Source organism: Fulmarus glacialis, unplaced genomic scaffold, assembly GCF_000690835.1.
Source record: "Fulmarus glacialis isolate BGI_N327 unplaced genomic scaffold, ASM69083v1 scaffold5573, whole genome shotgun sequence".
Classification (NCBI taxonomy): domain Eukaryota; kingdom Metazoa; phylum Chordata; class Aves; order Procellariiformes; family Procellariidae; genus Fulmarus; species Fulmarus glacialis.
Genome location: NW_009202176.1, coordinates 660 through 1,413, shown reverse-complemented (window position 1 = coordinate 1,413; position 754 = coordinate 660). Strand labels below are relative to the sequence as shown.

Sequence of the window (754 nt, the reverse complement as noted above, 5' to 3'; positions counted from 1 at the left end):
CAGGGACACCTGCCCAAACCTGCACGGCCAAGCCACGTCCCCCCATGAGCAATCTCTGCTCCTGCCCGGCTCTGGTGCCACACTTCCCACCTCCCCTCCCTGTCACAGGACTGCTTTGCCGTGGTGACTGCTGGCGTGGAGGAGACCCCCAGACCGCTGGAGAACAAGTTCGACAGCGTTTTCTTCACCAGTACATCCCACAGGGACACACCGGTCCCATCCCTCTCTTCAAGGCAGGGAGACAGGATGGGACTGCCCCAGCAAGCCTGGTGTGGATCTGTTGGGAGGTCTTGACCCTGCTGGGCTCATGCTGCTCCCCCTGCCCACAGGCCGCCCCTCCGTGGGGAGGATTTTTTTTCCAGTCCCCCGCCGCCCGCGCTGCTGGAGCTGGGGGGCAAGAACCCCTGCTACGTGTCTGACACCTGGCTGGTGGCCTGGGGCCGCTTCTTCAACGCGGGGCAAACCTGTGTGGCATGCGACTACGTGCTGTGCAGCGCGGAGATGCAGGAGAAGCTGCTGCCCACCCTGCGCGAGGCCATCATCGAGTTTTACGGCCCCAACCCTCAGGAATCTCCCGACTTCTCCCGCGTGGCAGGGGACAAGCGGTTGCAGCGGGTGCAGGCGCTGCTGTGCAGTGGGGACACGGCCATCGGAGGACAGACGGACGCAGAGGCGCGCTACATTGGTGAGGGCACGGGGCGTTCCGCCGGCAGGAGGGCAGAAGCGCAGGGGTCCTGCTGGATGCGACCCGTGA

At 65.3% G+C, this 754-nt stretch overlaps 1 protein-coding gene across 1 annotated transcript in view; it reads left to right on the top strand.

Moving 5' to 3' along the window:
- Positions 1 to 754, top strand: part of LOC104074148 (aldehyde dehydrogenase family 3 member B1-like) — a 2,774-nt gene that overhangs the window by 1,526 nt on the left and 494 nt on the right. The window contains 3 exon segments of the mRNA XM_009574178.1: positions 98 to 190; positions 330 to 365; positions 368 to 750. Of these exon segments, the coding sequence (XP_009572473.1) occupies positions 98 to 190; positions 330 to 365; positions 368 to 750 (512 nt within the window).